Raw genomic sequence first — 17,244 nt, 5'->3', positions numbered from 1 at the left:
CGTATTTATATTTTACTACATGACTCAGATGCGCGAGGTATTATCCGTCAGGTATCAACCTGAGAAAAACCGAGACGAGTGGCAAAAAATTTTGCTATGAGATCCAGACGATTCAGCGAATGCTTATCGTCTTGTTCCTTTCCTCATACCCGCTTTAATCGGAAAACGGCATGGTTAAACTACGTCAGATAGCGACAACTGGAACAGGCGACGAGGTGAGGCGGGACGTGGGGAAGGAAAGAGGTCGTTCAGCGCGCGGAGACAGCACGATAGTCCCTAAAGTATATTTGCATTTGCATTCGGTAATTAAACTCCCTCCGTTTCCGCGATACTAGACTACCTCAAGCTCGTTCTTATCGGAGTTTGTCGAAGAAGAGCAATTGGTCGGCTCGAGGAATTCCAAATGGCTTTCTCGTGCCCGAGGCACGTGACCAAGTTATAACGGCCGGAAGTCAGCGAGATACAAAACTGTCTAGCGATCCGCGGTGATTAATCGTTTCGTTCAGTCAAAGTTACTCCACGTTCCATTAATTAAGTAATTAAACCGCTGTCGCTTCGCCTCCAGCATCAAGATTGACATGAGATTTCGTACGAAACAGATCGCGGAAGAGATTCTTGTTACAATTTGCGTTAGTTACCGCTCCGCTGCCGTTTCGAGTTACGCGAGCGAAGCGTGCTCGGGAGTCCGATTCGATCTCGACAATACCGACGATTTTCGCCAAGCACTTAAAAATCAGCGTCCTAGTTTCAAATATTATTTGACAAATTGTGATTCTTAAGTATTTTTCTGCAAATATTCTCGAGATAACAATTCAAATCGTACACATATTTGGACTAATAGCTATCGTACTTTGCCGAGACGTTGTGCGTGTTAGACAAAAAGTGAAAGATAAAACTCGCGTTTGAAACTACGTGCAATTTGTCTTTCGAGACATTATACGCTCGGTTATTTTCTCTCGAATATACGTGTGCATTGATACATTGCAAGTCGGCATTTTACACGCGATTACTGATATTATGTAAAGACTAGGTGAAATTATGTCATCGTGGATGCAATTACACGAAAGTGGTACGCAGAAATTCATGTTTCACTCTCCTTTCAATTTAATGTTTAAAACCGCATCAGGCATTGAAGCATGAAATACGCACGCGAATGCACACGATCTGATCCAAATCGTATGATTTTAACGACGAGGGACGGAAATGTGGAGAAAATCTAAGTAGTTAATTAAAAGTAACGTTTTCGTGATGTAATCCACTTTCAAGCAGAAACACTCTGCAAGGAGGCATTAACCGTGACCACATTTCGTAATAAACACATTATTCCGCTCACGTGATTTCAGCAGAAATTTTAACTCGTCTTAGAGCCTATTGTAGAGCCAGCTGAAATTCGTGTCAGAATTCAGGATGGAATTCTACGATTTTATGTATCGTGTAACACAACAAATATTTGCCAAGAATCGGAATATATAAAATACATACTAAAATGTACGCGCGTATGTCAAAATGTACATATCAAACAGAATTTAGAATTCTGTTTTGAAATTTAAAAGTGAATATTGTGAATTTTACGAAAATTGTTCCCTTCTTTTCCCTGGGGAATTAATTGCTCGGAACTCGGATTGTTTATCCGCTATCCTCTTTTTCAAGCGGCATTTGCCTTACGAACTTATGTCTTTTACATAGATATATAAAGATTATACGTTGTCAGGCCGGATAGCCGCGCATACGCGCGTTTTTATTCCGCGCAGAAGTCGGGGAATCCACTCGATATCCCACGTCTACGATATCGGCAAAGTTGGCCACGAGAGACCGAGCCTACTTGGCAGATATAATAAAAAGAGAAATATCGCAGGGGCGGAGGCGAAAAGGCGCGAGCTGCAGCGAGCGGTATGCGCCGCAGCCCCGCGGCTACGCGCTGTAAAATGAGAAATGCATGAGAAAGCCGCAGGGTAAGGGACTTACCATCGTGGGAGTCATAGAGGTAGATGATTTTCTTCCAACCGTAGTATCGCACCGTATCGATGATAGCGCGATGGTAATCCGGTCGCATACTTATGGCGAAGTCCAGGAGACCCGAGGATGGCGTCAGGACCTGGGGATACACAATAATCCCGTGCACTTTCGGCGTACCTACGATCGTGGCCGTTGTGAAATTTTCAACGGGCAGTACGTCATCCATTTAACGCGCTGCCGAAATTAATTCTACTTAGGAGGGAAAGGTAGCTCCGTCGAAACTTTAATCTGAGTCGGTGCAATCGAGCTCCTACCACTCGTGAATTCTCTTTGAAACTTAATTCTTCGCGAGTGTGCAACTGGTGCATGCGCGCAGTGATTTACTACCGAAATATATGCCTTTTGATACTAATTCCAGTTGTCGAGCACCGACTCGGCTTTTTCTCATAAAACATTCACGCCCCTTAGATATGGGCTACGTGATTTTCAAAGCCAGTTGAAATTGCACGAGATAGAGCAATTGGGAAATATCTTTTTCAAATCAAACGGCATTCTCTTTATTGATCCTTCGGACGACGTCGAGGGGAAATAAATACCGTATCGCGTTTGAAAAATTAATCATCGTCCGGCTAGAATGATCGTATTCCCACGTATTGAATTTCCAATGGTACCGATAACGTCTCTCTTTCTTGAGGGCGAGGCAGCGACGCAGCAAACGCAGCGCAGGTAAAGATCTCATGGAAATTGAAAAAGGATTTTCTCTATATAAATGGCCGTTCCTGGCGAACCGTAATTGGCCCCAAAAAAAAAGGAGTAGAAAGCCGAGGCGTCGAATCAGCATTACCGCGCGATTACCATTTAAACGACATCGACGTTCGTTACGCGTACATATATACTTATACTGCACGGAAATATATCGCGGGAAAAATACGCACACAACGCCCGAAATACTCACGAACCCGACGTTCATCCTATAGAGCATAGTGCGATATCAGTTTACAGCGGCGCGATAAATGCAGCCCCGCAATTCGAGCCGGCGAATAAATTTTCCGTGAGCCAATTCATTTCGAAATTCAAATTGTAATATGTACACCGTATGTATCGCATACATATTTACGTATTTGTATGAATGATTGTATCGACTAAATCCATCATCATGCATCGCGCGGCGCTGCTAATTATCAGTTGCAGCGCGAAACGAAACTATTGATTCTGCACACGACAGTTATTGTCAAATACGCGCAACGTAGCGTGTACTCCCTCCTTTTTTTTTCCTATGTCGAATTGATAAGTGAAATGGAAAATTTATGCATCGACCATAAGCCGCTCCATAGACACGTGACTCAAGCGTCAATCTCGCAGCCTTTACGCATACACTTCGATGTGATTTATATTTGACGAAATTTCAAATTTAATGGCAATTATTATTATGTAACGTGACTATTAACGCCACTTGTATTACGTACTTCGACGAGTATCGAATACACGAAATAAAATCTGAATTTTATATATAATTTTTCTTAAGCAGAACCGGTTTGTAATCATTCTTTCAGATTTCTTTGTACGTTCTGCTTCGGGGTACCGTAGGAAAGATACGCGGAGTGTAAAACGTAAGATTGTAAAAGGAAAAACATCACGGAAAAACAGGTTTCATGAATAAAAATTACATTCAAATAAGACTTCGATTCATTACCTTCCTCTGAAGAAAAGTGCTGGCCATGACTAATTGCACAATTTTATTTCGAGAAATGATGTAAATCTCGTGAATTCTCTGAATCGTAGATTTCATTGTCCCGTTGTGTAATTCAGAACAATGCCACATATTGCACAGATATATGAGTGTATATTTAATAAGATATAAATGCTGGCATAATTCCAATAAATCGTGTTGCGAAAGAAATTTTTCGATAAAATGTAAAAATTTGAATTCAATATTTTTCGAAGAAAAAAAAATGTAAAAATATAAATGACAAGCATGAACTGTTTCCTTGAATGCTGTAAATCTGAAAGAAAAAGGTATGGCTTACCTTTTCAGGGAACCAAGGTGTCACGAATGGCATTTGGAACGTGTTGCTGTATGAATGCAGCGTATCGAACGAGTCTGGACTCACGGCGCCCAACATTGAAAACACGCCTCTGCTAAACTGGTTGCAGACTGCAAAGTATAAAAATAACGATCGTTATTATTTGAGAAAAAAAATGAGAAAGAAATAACTGTAGTCAACGTATGAAACGACTTGTTTTTTGGGAAATGCTCGAATACGCTGGATGTTGGTAAGATCTTGAGCGAGTATTTGTGTTTAAAGAACTGCGTGCGTAAGATAATGAACCCTTATTCGGTGTGCATTTGTAAAAATGCTATATCGCGTATAAACATGTATTTACGCATCGTTATTATTTATGGGTTGTTATTACTTGACATCAACAAATACACGTATACTGTACGCTTTATGAAGATCGAGCGACCATCGTGTGATGGGTAATCTCATTGACCATTATGCGTGGTCTTCCACAAAGCACAATAATACCGCAAAAGTGTCAGCTTGCGGGACATACTGAACGCCTGCTGGATAGATCCGTTTTTATTAGCGCGGTAGAGACAAAAAGGATAACCAATAAAAACAGCGTATGTGGCGGCCGAGCTACATACAGATCTAAATTTGATTACCACGTTAACAAAGTCGCTTTTAATAACGCGGGATAAACGATTGAGTAGGGAAAATAGCGATGAACGGAAACGCAATATATTTCTTCGTCGACTTACTTTAATATTGATAATCGAAAATGTTAATGCTTTTAATGCCCTCTACCAATATTATTCTTTATAAAATTACAATAAATTCTTTTCATTTTAGAAAACATGACATCTTGGCGTGTAAAAATTGATGTTGTTTAGAGCCGCGGTCGTTCAGTGCGCCGCGCAAATAATATTTTTTTATTTATTCAATATTCAACGTTAAATCAATATTGCAATTTTATTGAAATTCAACTGAAAATGGTAATACATAAAAAAAAATAACAGACGGTATATTAATGTTGATAGAACAAATAAAAAGAAATTGAGGCCATGTACAATTGTGATTATTATGAGGTATTGCAGTGAATATGATTCGTTAATATGATCATTTAAAGCATGGGTAATGTATGTGCATGTGTGTATGTGTGTGTGTTGTTTAACCGCAACGGTCGGCACGACCGAGATAAATGGCGATGATGGACAAACGCGATAAAACGTATAGAAGAACGGGCCATCTCGGAATAGGTGGAAGGAAAAAGGGAGAGTGACTGAGATAGGATATCGGTTGCACCGATTGCGAAGGTGAGGGAAGATCCAAACGGTTGGATGCGATCCAAAGGGAAGGTATGCGGCGGATAAAAGAGTGCTGGTCGAAGAAAAAGAAACCGGGAGGAGCTGTGGAAGCTGCAACCCCTACAAGTTAATCGCTAAAGAAGAAACTGACAAGACTCGTGGCTGAAGATTTTTGCAACGTTCGTCTAAATGACTAAGAAACGTCGGTATTTTCGATGCTTAATGCGAATAATATTGCGGCCTTGCGCTTACAAGCCATTGTAACTCGATAAACGTGGTCGGCCGCTTTTTATCATTTGACTTACGTTTCTTCCTACTTTATTGAAAAATGCTATCATAAGCATTTTGATTTAATTTAGCATTAAACATCCCTGAAATGTAACTATATCAATTCTCGGTAGCAACAAAAAGTAGATTCAAGTATTTTATTTTGAAAGGTGAAAATTATAATTTAAGTTTATTAAAATTTGCAAAGAAAAAACACAAAATACTTGAATTTCATCGAAAATATTTCGACAAACAGGGCTAATAAAGAGGGTAGAGGCTTCAAGGCACCATCGAATATTCTGTACAGTGAATTACATGTACGGCTTCCTCCTTCGATTAAAAAAGAAACAGGCTTTTGAGGTCGCCCCATTGAGCCTACAAAGGAAATTGCGCATACCCAGGGGCGGTGGCTTATTAACCATTTCGTTGTTATCATTGCAGTACTCGTGTATAATTTCAAGTTACGCGCAGCCTACTTTATTTTAATTATTCTTTTATGCTCGCCCTCACGCCCAGCGTTCGTCCAGGGCCCGGGGTGAAAAAGGACGAAAGGAAAAGAGGAGGTAGAGACGGACGCCGTTTTTATTTTCGTTGTTCCGCGGCTACCACGTGTACGTGCAGTAGAGCAGAATTCAGAGATCCGGCGGCACGGCGGCCAGCATTTATTGTGGCCACCCCGAGGGTGCATTTATATTCATAAGCATAATGGGGCATCGTGATATATGCGCCCGCGCCTTGGTTAAGAATGTCCCTTCGCTCTTTCGTCATTATTAATTCCGCGTACCGTCGCGGCCGCGCTTGCCAACGGTTTCCCGACGACCATAAAAATACGCGCGTCTTTTATTATTTGACTAAACGCGCAGCGAGGCTTCGCTCTAATCGTAAGTTGTAACTGACGGATGTTATCTCGAGGAACATCCGCGAACAGTATTTCCCTCAAGGACCTGTGCACCTGTGCACTTCGTACTTCGCAACGTACTTGTTACGTTCCTGCCCCATCCGGTTGTATGAGTTATACCGTAGTTCCACGCGTTACTGCACGTTTCTCACGAAAGTATCCAGTATATTCTGTAAATTTTGCATCAAATTTCGGAAGTGTAAGTTTTAAGAAATTAAGGGACAAGTTTTGCGCCATGGAAATTCAATTAGACGTCGCTTTCTTTCGCAACTTGCAACATTTTTCCATTAAACGCTCCGAGTTAATGATGCTGAAATGTCGTTAATTTTAATAATTATGAAAACATATACTCAAAATTGACTTTAATCTAATTTTATATGTAAAACGTATTCTTTTGTAAATAAATCATTATAATTTTATGTATATTATTCATGAAATTAGTTAAATTGAAAAATTTCACGTGTGTTTAACAGAATAAGAAAAAGAAGGAGCAGATATATAACGTGATTTTTATAGCTTATATACATACACCTAGAAGAATGCACATAAAAATATATTACCGAATTAATAAGTCCCCAAATTGTTTGCTTAAAATTTTTTTTAAGATTTTCGAAGTACTTAATCAATTTCGTGAGTTACTGCATAATATATTAAATAAAGTTGTATGTAGAAGCCAGCATCTTGTCCGCGTAAATTTCTTTTCAGCATACATAATTTTCACTAAAACTACTAGTTAACGGAATAGCTATAAGATAACTCGTTAAATTTTAATCAGTTTTCTAGATGCTGCGGTATAAACTTGAGCAAAAAATTACTTGTTAGTTGAATGCAAAGAGTATGGTATATGGCAACTTTTAATAATACAAATTCAAAGATAGATATTCGTTTTCTTAATATAACAATTAAAATATAATTTCTATTCATAACAACTTTGATAAAAGTATTTCAAATTCACGAAAGCCTTTTATTTTCTTATAGAAAGAGATAACATTCAGTATCGCGTCCGGACAAATAACTGAGAGTTTAAATTTCTGCGAAAACATGTTTAGAATTGATATGTGATTAATAAAGCAAATGGCAATATTAAATTTACGGCCAACAAAATTCTTATCGTTTTTCAAAATTGAATATCTTAATAATTTCCTTATCGCGACATTTGAAGACTTTTATACCAACTCCTTACGATGTATCGCATATAGAAAAAGCTTCGCACGAAATATTGCACTCCCGATTGCCCGCGGTGCGTCCATCATCTTATTTGTTTCGATATATCGTAGAAGTTTCGAATCAATACGCAACTCCGTGTATGGCGTACAATGCAAAGCATACCAAAGTTGCGTCAAGTATGCGAAAGGGATGCTCGATCAAGTAGGCGGCAGATGGCCGCGGTATTATCGACTCTATGCATTGGCTCATGACTGAACAAGTTTAACGTCTATTATTATACTAAATATATCTACTCGCTGCGAAGCCAGCCTGGGTCAGGCTAATGATGCCGGCAAACTTTGCACACTGCACGGACAGGTGCTACGTACATGCAGATGATACTTCCACTACCTAACTTCGTTATACATATGCACAGTGGATGGTAAGATACACGTAATTCAACGGCCAGGTGATAAAATAGGCGTGATAATAGTGCGCAATATAAAATTTACATTTATTAAGAGCGAGTAGTAAATCAGACCTAATCATCTAAGCTCCACATAGAGACGGTTGTTATACGATTTCCTTGCTCTTTGACTTGAGATTCTTCGTAAAATAAATAATTAATCGATGAGTGAATTCTTTGTTTCGTTCTTTCACTAATGAATCAATTCCCGAGTCTTGTAGAATTCTTGCGTTAAAAGCATTGCTATGTGACAAAATAGTTGAATCGCAATTCAATCTTGTAAGTGAGAAAATTCATCCAAATGAATGTCAATAGCAGGAGGTAAGTTTGTTCTAATCCTGATCTCGGATTAAGAAGTCCCCTCTTTGTTTAGCTTATCTTCTGTTCCTTTTAGTCAAAAAGTTCCAGAAGGCCATTTCATAACTTAGAGACAATCAACGGGAACGCTCACTGGAGAGAACACTCGGAGGCAGACTCGAATATCACGGGTGAAATTATTTTTTACTCGCAAAGTTTCAAGTACCCGTCATAATGTAACTGGGCGGTCTTCAACTGGGTCGCGATGATGGTGTCAGCCACCTTCAGCGGGCAACTAGACAAATCTCATGGCTCCACTCGACAGTATGTAAGACTTCTTCCGCGATAGTAAACTTAGCAAGATTGGTTACGTTGCCGTACTTTAACCTTGGACGCTATCATTTCCTGCCACGGAGATATCTGTATCTTTCAAGAAATGTTATTACCGCGGATGGTAGAGGTTTGATATAATTATATTCCCGCGGCACAGGCGTAAAATAATGAAAGTCTACTTTTGTCAAGGCAATATGAGAAACGCATATCCTATTCACTTGTTCGCCACCAGATATCTTACTCCTTTAAGCTCGGAGCCATCGTGCACATAACGTAACGGCACGACGGACACGCCGGCAATTGTATGAACATTTTCGAGCCTTGCGACGGGCGCGTGAATACTTCGCAGATAGGTACTTGTACGTGTCGCCGGCATTATATTTAGCAACTGGAGAACAACTAATTCCAACTAGCGTTTACGAACCATTTAACTTGGTAACTTGTTCTATCACGCATGTTCCTATTTGTCCTTTAGCAGTCGCGGCGCCCGTGTAGATGTATCGGTGCGCGGAGGTGCGATGCAAATACGCGGGCATGCACCGACCTTATCAGAATTATCAGAGCACTGTTTCCTGGCCCTCCCGTATCCGTATGAAGTTCGCGTGCACAATAGACAAAGTTTCCGCGACCCAACGATTATCTCGATTTGAGCCGGCGCGCTTGGCGGCGCATACGAATTCTATAGAAATCGCTAAGAGCGAGGTACTTCTAAGTGCTCGTAAACCCCGCGGGGGACCGCACGCATGTTATCGTATCTAACAGCGGTAGGCCGCGATCGTTGCGCTTAAATAAGATAAGATGGATACGGATACTAACGAGGCTCGCCGTGCAAAAGCAGTTTTTTAAGTTTCCTCGTGATGCGCAATTTCACGTAACGCTCGTAAATTCGACATGGACCGCGTTAGATATCAAAGATTATGGGGGTGGAAGCCAATGCTATAATGATGTTTCCAATTAAAACTTGAAAATGCACGCTAACGAGGAGGTGCAGACTTGCGTAGAGTTTGGCTGGGAAATTGGGTCAGACCACTCTAAAGTTTACCGAGATCGCATAAAAATTTCCCATACTTACATCCCCGTGTTTTTGCCATCGTGGTTTTTTTTTTCACTTCGACACTTCCTCCCACCCCTTATCTGCTGACGCGTCCTCGTCGTCCCTGTTGTATCCCGTACGAAGAAAATGCACCAATTTAATTTAATTCAACGTTAACTGAGCGGTCATTATCGCGAAACGAATCAGAACTGACCGCATTTTCGTTTCCCGGGATCTCCGGGCGTGGAGTTTTCATTTCGACGGAAGCTGCAAGTCGCGGTAGGAAGTAACCATTATTCTTCTCGGACGATATGTGGGGGCGTAATAACGTCGAGGAATTTTCCGAGGACCGTCCGATTTTTCCCCGCAACGCGGTCTCCGGCTCCCCAGCCCACGGATAGTTTTTTCCTCTCGTTTCTTGGCGAGAGAGGTGAAACTTTCTCCCCTTCTTCCGTCTTCAAACACGCCAGCGTAAGGATTCAGCTGTGCGTGAAAGCAGACGGGGCACGAAGTCGACGAGGAGCTTGGGAGGAATCTTATTGTAGTGGGATTTAAGAGAATTCAGCACGGCACGAAATTCTGAACAGGTCTGGTCTTGCTTAGAAGCGCGCACTTCGCGAAACACCTTGCGGGCATCTCGACAAGGGTCTGGCGAAGTGCGTTGACGAGGGTGAAAGTAGCATTTGTATCGACAAACTGGAATAAAGAGATTGTTACTGGCTATTCGGTCCCACATTGCGAACACGTTATTATACACGTGTACGACTTTAGCAATTTATATCACTGGTATTAATAATCAAGTCGTAGAAATGTGATTTTCGTGAATTAACATTTTTGAAAAAAAAAATGGACAACTTTGGGAACACGCATCAGTTCTGAGACTTGTTTCAAAGTCCTTCCGTACGTGTTTAATTTCCAAGAAAATAACCGATCTCGTCGGAAAATACTCGATCCGGCCGTTCACTCTTCTGTCTCGTTTTCCAGCAGATCGGATGCGGTAAGAAATATGTCTGTATATACCTGACAAGGTTTCAATGGTAAAAGAAAGATGTAGGGCAGCTTGTCCAAGGAAGAGTGTGCCTAGACAGGTTATCCTGATTTAGATGGAGGACTATTCTATATACCAAATTCATCCAAGTTATTTTTCAGTTGCGCGGTGAATCACCGATAGTGGCGTTTGCGCCTGTTCGCAATTTTCTTACCGTATTACCTGCGTCAGCGAGTTAAAGTAAACGGCGCTTTCGTTACGTAATCATGTAATTAAAATGCTAGTTGGCCCCGTTTGGCGACACCAACCCCCGCACGGTCGCGCAAACGAAATTCCTTCAGCCATCGTGGCTCTTTTATGCGTTATTAAACGAAGTGGAACCGAAAACATCTATTCTCTCACTGAAATTTTCTATTACTTTCCACTCCGCCAGTAACCTCTTAATTAATGTATTCACGGACCATTCATATCCTTTTCTGTAACGCGCGCTATATAAAGCTCAGAGAACTTATGATTCTTAAAGAAAAGAAAGGTACATTCTCCAAAGAGCAAAGATAATTTTGCATAAAATTAATGCCACTTGTTCTCAAGTGTCCCAACAAATCATTGTTAAGCCGTAATTACGCGACGACCTATAAACGTCATTTATACACCGACACAGCTTAAAGTATACTTTAGAGCATTGCCGTCCAAACGTAAAATACATTGTCACGTACGTTGTCACACGTAGTTGTATAAAGTCGCATTTAATAGGATTTTTGGTAGGTCATGCATAAAGTTGTCATAATAAAGTGAGAACAGGCAGGCGTGAAAGGCAAACTTCAGTTGAACGCCTCCTCAAGTAAACCCAAAAAGACATAGACATGTACACGTAATGAAAATATTATTATAGAAGTGAAATATCACCTTAAATTTTCGTTATGCTAATTACGTTACGTCTTTAACAAGTTAATATGCACGGAACGGAATTATTATATTCTTTTGTCTTCTTGAAATCGGACTTGACGATTCTTATAAACCACGAATCGCGCATTTTATTTCTTGATATCAGAGGGAGATAAGTGGGTAAACGCCATTTGTTCCTTGACACTAGAAGTAAACGGAGATAAATTTTGAAGCACGCTAGAGAATTTCGTTATGCATGATAATAGCGCATTTCAACTCGCGAGCGAAATGCGATTCTTTGGCGAGGTGGTCGCGCCGAAGATTAATCACGCAGTGACACGAGTCGAACCCCGCGCGTGTCGCGTTTTCTCGAGACAAACGATTGGTGGTGGCCGTATTCGTAGATTCTATCGCCTCGACGATAAAACCGTCGGGTCTCCTTCGCCATTCTATTTGTAAGGGCGCACCCTCGCTTTTACCCCTTTTCTCAAATCCTCCCTGTTCAATCGGAACTGGCCTTTCCTTCCTCTCTCCCATCCTCATGATGTTTCCTCTCATTCCTCCCCTTTGGTCCCTCCTTTTTTTCGCTTTGCACCTCGAAAAGACCAGTAGTCGGCTTGCTACAACGGCCCGGGGCTGCAATCGGATTTGTAAGCTCGTTCGTGCGAGGAGAAATGCGTCTGCACGTATACACGTAGGAATATCGACAGTAAGTAAGCCGAATTATTGAGCCGTAACACACGTCCTCTGTCGTAAGAGAAACGATCATTCGCGTCATACGTATAAGTTCTCAGGTAAATGCCGATTATTGCCTAAGAGAAAATACGAATCTCCCTTGATGAATTTAAAAATAGAGTCAGGCCACTTCAGTTCCCGCATTTGCGATATCATTCGCGTACTCTCGGCCCAAAGCTATTTACACCACTCTATTTATGGAGGATTTCACTCGAAATAATAATAAACTCGATTGGATTTGCAAATCTCATATGACGAGTTCTCACCGTAACGGCATTAAACAAATTAATGAACGCGATTTGAACGTGGCGTTTAAACGCGGTTTTCTACTTTAAGATTAAAAATGGTTATGAATACAGATTAATGTTTATCCATATACGAACGATGTTATCGAGAGAAAAACGATGTATTTTGAAAAACTCTTCTGCGTGGAACGTATCTGAAAAATATTTTCGCTCACAAAAAAAAATTTTAATTAAGAATACTCTCCGCAATGATACTTTGAATTTCAACGTGATTTGGACTTTTAATTCAAGCTGGATTTTTACAAAACTAAAAAAGCAAACAAACAAGTCTCGTAGAAAATAAAGATAACTCAAACACAGTTGAGTCTCAGTTTGTGCTTATTTTTTTTCATTAAACATCTAGTCTACATTTTTCTATTTGTTCCAACACGTCTGTACAAATTTAATTAGTCGAGAGTGCCTATCCATAGGTACGAGCTCTCTAACCGCATACATAACATGTCGGGGAGCATCAAACTGGGTGACCAGTTTGATCGTAAACGCGACCGGAAATCAATCTTAGTTGGGTCATGACCGCGAATGCAAACCTTGCTCTATACCTCTTAGTATCGTGAACTCTTTGATGAAAGTTTAATTAGTTTACTCGAGAGGTAGATAATCGTAATAATCGAGTAAATCCAATTTACATATTTCTTCATCCCTATCCCGCTCGTCTCCCCTCTAATTTTCTCTCGCATTGTTCTAATTGCAAGTATCGAGCTGCTCGTAACCACACAAACAAGATCGGATTTGCAAACTTTGAATAGAGGAATATGTATGGTCCTGTACATAGGCGAACATCAAACGCAGGCAAATCTAGTGAGCCATTTAACTGTGAGGAGCAGGAGCTCTCGACTTAGGTATCGCGGCTTGAACGTAAATAGATAACCCAGATATTACCTCATCTTCACAAAGGTGCTATTTATTCGCGTACAAAATGTTGGAAATAAAGTTAATGGTGTAAACGTAATATATCGACGATACGTGAACGATAAATTTCCACAGAAGCGGGCCATATCACTTAACGGCGCGAAATTGAATTGATAAAAAGTTAATAAAAAGATATCGCATTGGGAGAGGAAACTAAAATTTTGACCACGTTCCTCTTTGATGTGGGATTTAATTAAACGCGGTCGTTAATTTTTGGCTTCACCTCGTATGCGATATCATTTTTCCGTGGTTTATATTCTTTCACAGGTGAAGAGGTAATATTCCATTTAGTACGCGAGCTCACGCATGGGTTTTTATAAATTCACTTTGTAGCAGGAAACATGCACGACTCTAATCCCAGACATACCGATGGACATTAAAGTAGTGGAACGCGCCGCCGTCATTTGATGCCGCACATCATTCTGCTGCAAAGGAACGGGAAAAACGTGGATTCGCATGCAAATGCAACTCTACACTCTTCTTTTGACACTAATTTTCCTCACTCTCCTCGTTCTCGTTTCGCACGATCTCCATTTTTCGTATTTATCTGCATGTACGGTGGATACGCGCTATATACGTTGCATACGCGTAACACGAATAGGTCCGTCTATACGCATCAAATATATTCCCATTTATCACGGATCTCATCGCCTTCCGTTTCCATTTCTGAAGGGAGCTAATGCTTCCTACAGCATCCAGTAAATAGTCTCCGGCCGTTTTTCCTCTCCCCAGTTATAAGTTGACAATCAAGGAGCGGTGAACGGTGATTAACACGGGACAGGTTCTTCCAGCGTGTGTGTCACGGTATAGGATAATAAATTCTCCATTCGGTTAACAAGGAGTATTATGTTTACCATGAAATATGCGCAAGTACATCAAGTGACGTGGAGCTGTGAAATATTGATCGAACGTCCAAACTCGAGATGACATTATCGCGCGCGCAGATATATCGCGTTGAATACGTCTGGAAGCCTGGCGGAATCGGGCTTACGAAAAATTATCGGCTGGCCGGGGGTCAGCGAGTTCGAAATCGAATGGCCGAAATTCTCGATATCCCCGGACATACGTAGGACCCTTATAAGACCGTTATCGGCGCCGTTAAACCGTCGAGTCTAATAGCGATTTCGATATACTTGGGATCGTGTCCCGGTCCCCATCGCTGGGATATCCGCCCGCGAATCCGGGTCCAGCAGACACCCTCTTTCGTGACCTGTCGCAGGATTTGCCGCTCCAATAAAAGGATTAACGGAACGAGGGTTAATCCTATTGGAAGGACCGCTCTCACACTCTTCGTGTTCTTCCCCTCCCGACTGCTTCGCTTCATCTCTATCCGTATTACAGTCTCACTACTCTACCTATATTGCTGTCTGATTAGTGGCTCTGTCCCGTTCCATTGGTCAGGAACTTCGACGCCGATAACGAACAATTATTTTCGTTTAAACTGTAACCCCGTACTTATCTATCGCTCCAATTTCGATTCGACGCGAGATAATTTGTTACGTAATTTAGCAATAAACGAGTTAAGCGCGGCAATGGTCAAGCATCAATTATCAATTACCAATAATTTTGTGGAGAACAAAAAACTTGGAGGAATAAAAATTTAAGTCGCGTTTGCAATTATTTTTAAATAACATGACTTTCAGTATCTTTTTGGAAACGTATAAATACATAAACAAAGAGAAGAGATAGAGTGTTAATAAAGAAATTATCCTATTTATAAAACATGACAAATGTATACATTTATATTTAATATGTTAATTTTATTTTGGACCAGAATATAATTTTACTAATCTAGTAGAGATATGACGTATAAGCAGAGAGAGAGAGAGAGCGAGAAAGGAAGTGTAAGAAATATTTATTTATATGTCGTGTGCAAGTAATATACGGAAAACTGTATATATTACATACGTTACATACGCGTGTTCATATTACAGTAGTGTAATATGAAGATACAAGATTATCGTCTAGTTGGTGCGGTGCGAAATATATGGCAGCTAGGGTCGAGGAAGTTTTAGAGAGAATCTATAGGGATAGGGTCGTATATCGAAAAACGATTAAGAATAACCAAACCGGGCGAATATAGTATGAGCCAGCCGTAAATTTTCCCAGCAGGATTTGTTCCATTAAATGTGGGGATTATTATTATCGAGGAATATTCAGGATTTCGGTCGGTTGATCGATTGTGTCGTATTATGTTTACAATGACAGGAGTCCCACGATATTGCGCCTGTTAAACTAACGCTATCGCGGTTTAATTCGATTTTAATTGTTGTGATGCAATACATGTAATCCATCTTGATGAAAGATATTTCGCGCGCGTAGATTCGGACAATTTTTAATAAACAGTATCCGAAAGATTTCCGACTATCCACGTCGAAATTGTTCGTGATAACGCAGTTGTTTGAATATCCTTTCCATATTGTAACAATGTTGCTAAAAGGATCGAATCGATTGTGACAAAACAGTGACTCTGCCATCGTTTAACAAACATTCACTTTTACTTCGAGACAGAATAAGCAACGAGGCAAAGACTCGCGCGCCCGTGCGCAAGGCAATCCCGTAACGTGCAACTCGGTAATTCGTATCGATTGATTCTCGACGCGCTCGAGAGCTCGCGATGCCGATTTTAATTTTGCGCGTTTCTGAGCCGGTCGTCGAAGAAAAGAAGTCACATTGGCACGAGGGCTAAGGGCCAAGGTGGAGAAAAAGTGTCGCGATATTTTATGGGAGAAACTCCTCGTCCTTTCCGGCTTTAAAGCCGCCTCTTACATTTTTTTTCTCTTTCAATGGCTTCACTCTCTCTTGCTCTCGATTCTGTCTTCGTTGCCGTTTTTTTGTCTACCCTCCCCCCCTCTCTCTCTCTCTCTCTCTCTCACATCCCTCGTCGACGCCCTCGAAAGCTCTTTCTGCTCCAGATATTCGGGCCGGGAGAGCGGGCGGTTTCGGTTGTAGGTGGTTTGTGAATTACGAGACGTCGCGGAGAGAACGCGAATAGCGTGGAAATTGTACCGAAGCGATAATCCAACGTTCGGAATGTACGTAGTTACCGCATGCACGGTGATATAAACGCGCGCGCACATTCGCCAAGTGTAAGAAGATTATAACTCGCGCGTAGGTGAAAACAAACGACTCGAAGGTACACACGTAATACATTTTAAGTCGCGTAATAGAATCAGGCGTACATATTGCCGCTCACGACTGCCGTTTTGATTTAAGCGTGCACCTAAATCAAATCACTCGAGGCGCAAGCAGACTTTAATTAATGGTAGAATCTATTTGTTGCAAGGAGGAAAACCGCGCGCGCGCAATATCGACAACGTGTCGGCCTCATTGTCAGTATTTAGCTTCATTCGGAAACTTTGTCCAACAAGTTTATTAAAATACAAACGGATGCGTCGTACAAAATTATTGGCATGTAGCATGTACCTAAGAGAAGCTATTTCACGCTGAAATATTCAACGTATTAATAGATGTTTTGAATCATTTTTACGCAAGAGCGCCGATAGAATTATTATTTATGGGCGTAATAAAACGTTTCATAACTGAACGGGTATATATATTGTAGTTTACTCAACTTTAAAGCATAAAAGAAAATCCGAAATAAGAGAAATGCTTCCCTCATATACTGTCTTATATTATCCCTTTCGCGAAAGAAATTTCTCGTCTATAAAGTTTTATGTCCTCCAGATAAGGGAATTACGAATTGTAAAGGGATA

The 17,244-nt window shown here is 40.9% G+C and overlaps 1 protein-coding gene across 3 annotated transcripts in view; it reads right to left on the bottom strand.

Moving 5' to 3' along the window:
* Positions 1-17,244, bottom strand: part of LOC105567126 (glutamate receptor 1) — a 229,077-nt gene that overhangs the window by 71,185 nt on the left and 140,648 nt on the right. For all 3 annotated transcript variants that reach the window (XM_012021707.1, XM_012021706.1, XM_012021705.1), the window contains 2 exons: positions 3,984-4,111; positions 1,966-2,095 (listed from right to left, as the gene is read on the bottom strand). In XM_012021707.1, coding sequence (XP_011877097.1) covers positions 1,966-2,095; positions 3,984-4,111 — 258 coding nt within the window. The remainder of the gene's footprint in view (positions 1-1,965; positions 2,096-3,983; positions 4,112-17,244) is intronic.

Source organism: Vollenhovia emeryi, unplaced genomic scaffold (genome assembly GCF_000949405.1).
Source record: "Vollenhovia emeryi isolate VEMERY1.0 unplaced genomic scaffold, V.emery_V1.0 DF939140.1, whole genome shotgun sequence".
Taxonomy (NCBI): Eukaryota; Metazoa; Arthropoda; class Insecta; order Hymenoptera; family Formicidae; genus Vollenhovia; species Vollenhovia emeryi.
The sequence above is the reverse complement of the archived record's forward strand: the minus strand, read 5'-3'. Positions and strand labels throughout refer to the sequence as shown.